Source organism: Nicotiana tabacum, chromosome 10, assembly GCF_000715075.1.
Source record: "Nicotiana tabacum cultivar K326 chromosome 10, ASM71507v2, whole genome shotgun sequence".
Classification (NCBI taxonomy): Eukaryota; Viridiplantae; Streptophyta; class Magnoliopsida; order Solanales; family Solanaceae; genus Nicotiana; species Nicotiana tabacum.
The window spans coordinates 58,694,996-58,697,598 of NC_134089.1; the positions used below are offsets into that span (position 1 = coordinate 58,694,996).

General features: G+C 38.6%; 1 protein-coding gene across 1 annotated transcript; it reads left to right on the forward strand.

The window, feature by feature from the left end:
• The first annotated feature begins 1,454 nt into the window (after positions 1-1,454).
• Positions 1,455-2,210, forward strand: LOC107797430 (uncharacterized). Its single transcript, XM_016620331.1, has one exon. It carries the CDS (start codon positions 1,455-1,457, stop codon positions 2,208-2,210), a length of 756 nt encoding a protein of 251 aa, XP_016475817.1.
• Positions 2,211-2,603: the final 393 nt, after the last annotated feature.

The following is a 2,603-nucleotide window of genomic DNA, read 5'->3' on the forward strand; positions in this document are numbered from 1 at the left end:
AAGTGCATGAAGGGGGATCTCAACATAACCAAGGATAAGCCATGCAGGCGCAAAACAAGAATTAGAACTCCAAGCAAAAGATGGTAATGCAAGACCAAAGAGAAGATCAACAAAGAAATGAAAACCAAAAAGCAGCAACTCAACAAATTACAAGGGATAACCATTCCAAATATCAATGGCATTCTCAAAAGAAGAAGAATTTTAGGAGAGTCAACCAAAGAAATAGGAAGCAGAAATTCAAACAGATTACTGAGGAAGTAGCTGATGCACAAGAAGCCAACACTAACCAGAATTCAGGTATTGGTCCTAGTTTACAAGCTGACCCTCTAGTTGCTCTGGAGAATGTGAAGGATCACATTCCCAACCCCACAGTGATTGATATAAAAACTAATTGAGGGAAGGAGAATATTCAGGACATACCTATAACTAATCAGATTGAGGATCCAAAAGGGGTGGGTGCTCCTCATGGTAATGATGATGCACAAGGCCCTATTATTAATCAGTAATCTACTTAGAAGATTCCTACGGATGGCATTGCAACAAACAAGATAATTGGTACAGATGATGATCACAGAAACACAGTTGACGGAGGCAAAGGCCCCATGTCAAATCAATTGTCCACGACAAAATCAAAAAAATAATCCAAGTCAGAAAAAAAATAAGGCAAATAAAAAGACAACAGGAAGCTGTTTTGGCTAAAACAAAGATTAACTCTGTATACACTTATGGAATATGATGCTCAACCCCATGTAGCACCCTCACCTTTGTCTACAGGAGTAGACATATTTTGCACCCTCACCTTACTGGAAAGAAGCAGGTACTATGATTTCTATTGGCCTTTCACCTATGTCTAAGGCAATAGGAATTGGGGTTGATCCTGCTACTCACATCCATACAGGGGGAGTAGGAAATATGTCTCATGTAGCACCCTCATCTCTTGTAAAGGAAGTAGGAATTGTACCATATGTAGCACCCTCACCTCTAATAGAGGAAGTAGGTACTATGGCATTAGTTGCACCCTCACCTTTGCATGAGGCAGTAGATAAGTATATGCACATACAGTCTGAGGATAAAGTTGATATTGGTGATGAAGCAGATGATGAACATAGTGAAGACCTGAAGGAAGATGACACTTGCAATCATCTCCTTACTGCCTTTAATGTTCATCCTGATTTAGCTAAAGTCAATGATGCTCAAGGACTCTCTCCCAGAAATAAGCCACCACATTACCTCACCAGAAGCAAAGCAACCATCTCTACCCTTCCACCAAAGCACAACCTCCCTAAACATTTTTAATGATTAGTACAATCACATGGAATATAAGAGGTATAAGAACCTCTGGAACCATTAAAAGACTTAAAACTCTCAAACATCTTCACAAACTATCCTTCATTTCAGTCCTAGAGCCTTTTCTTGACAACACTCATATCAATTACTACAGAATTCAATTGTCCATGCATCAAGCAACATCAAACATCAACAACAAAATCTTGATCTTTTGGGATCAAGACTATACAGGCTCAGTCATTGACCAAGATGAGCAGCAAATGACTGTTGAGCTACAACATGTAGAAGCAACTGAAGTTTTCCAATTAACTGTTATCTATGCCAAGTGCAAAACAAACCTCAGAAGACCACTGTGGGAGGTATTAAGGCAGAAATTCTTGACATATACCATCCCATGGTGCGTGATTGGAGATTTCAATGTTATTGCATCCATTAAAGAAAATATAGGGGGTCTACCATACCAACTAAGTAAGAGCATGGACTTCCTCAATATGATAGAAGATTGTGGACTTGTAGACCTGGGGTTCTATGGCCCTAGATATACTTGGTCTAATGGAAGAGCTCCAGGATCAATAATTTGGAAGAGATTGGACAAAGGCATGGTAAATGACAATTGGCTAATCTCATTCCCAGCTACCACCATTTCACACTTAGCCTCCACTAGGTCTGATGAAAATCCCCTTATAATGGAGATGAATGTCAGACAGGATACTAGCAAAAAGTACTTCAAGTTTCTCAACTGTTTGGTGGAAAATGAAGGCTTCATCCTTTTGGTTCAAGAAATTTGGAATCAGGAAGTCAGAGGTAATGCTATGTGGATCTTCTATCAAAAACTTAAAGCAGTCTCTAATGCTTTAAGTAAATGGTCGAGGCAGGAATATGAGGATATCTTCCAGAAGGCCAAGGAATATGAAAAAAAGTGAAGTAGGCAGAAATGACTTGGGCTCAAACAAATGATATTGATGACAAAATGAACTTTCATGAGGTAACAACTCAATACAAAAAATACAGGAAGCTAGAAGAAGCTATTCTGAAGTAAAAAATAAAGCTTCACTGGTTCAAAGATGGTGATACAAATTCAAGATACTTCCATAGTTTAATGAGAGGAAGAAGATGAAAGTTGTTTATTCATAAAATCAAAGACATTGAAGGTAAATAGGTGCAAGGTGATGAAGCTATAGGGAAAGTTGTTTGTGACTACTTTCAGGACCTATTTATAGAAATTGGTGGCACCATTAGAGAAGACCTGCTATCCTGCATCCTATCATTCATTACAGATGAAGAAAATGATCTCCTCACCAAAGATCCAACTATTG

Coding starts and splice junctions, on each gene's coding strand:
- LOC107797430 (XM_016620331.1), top strand. CDS start 1,455: ATGCATCAAGCAACATCAAACATCAACAACAAAATCTTGATCTTTTGG.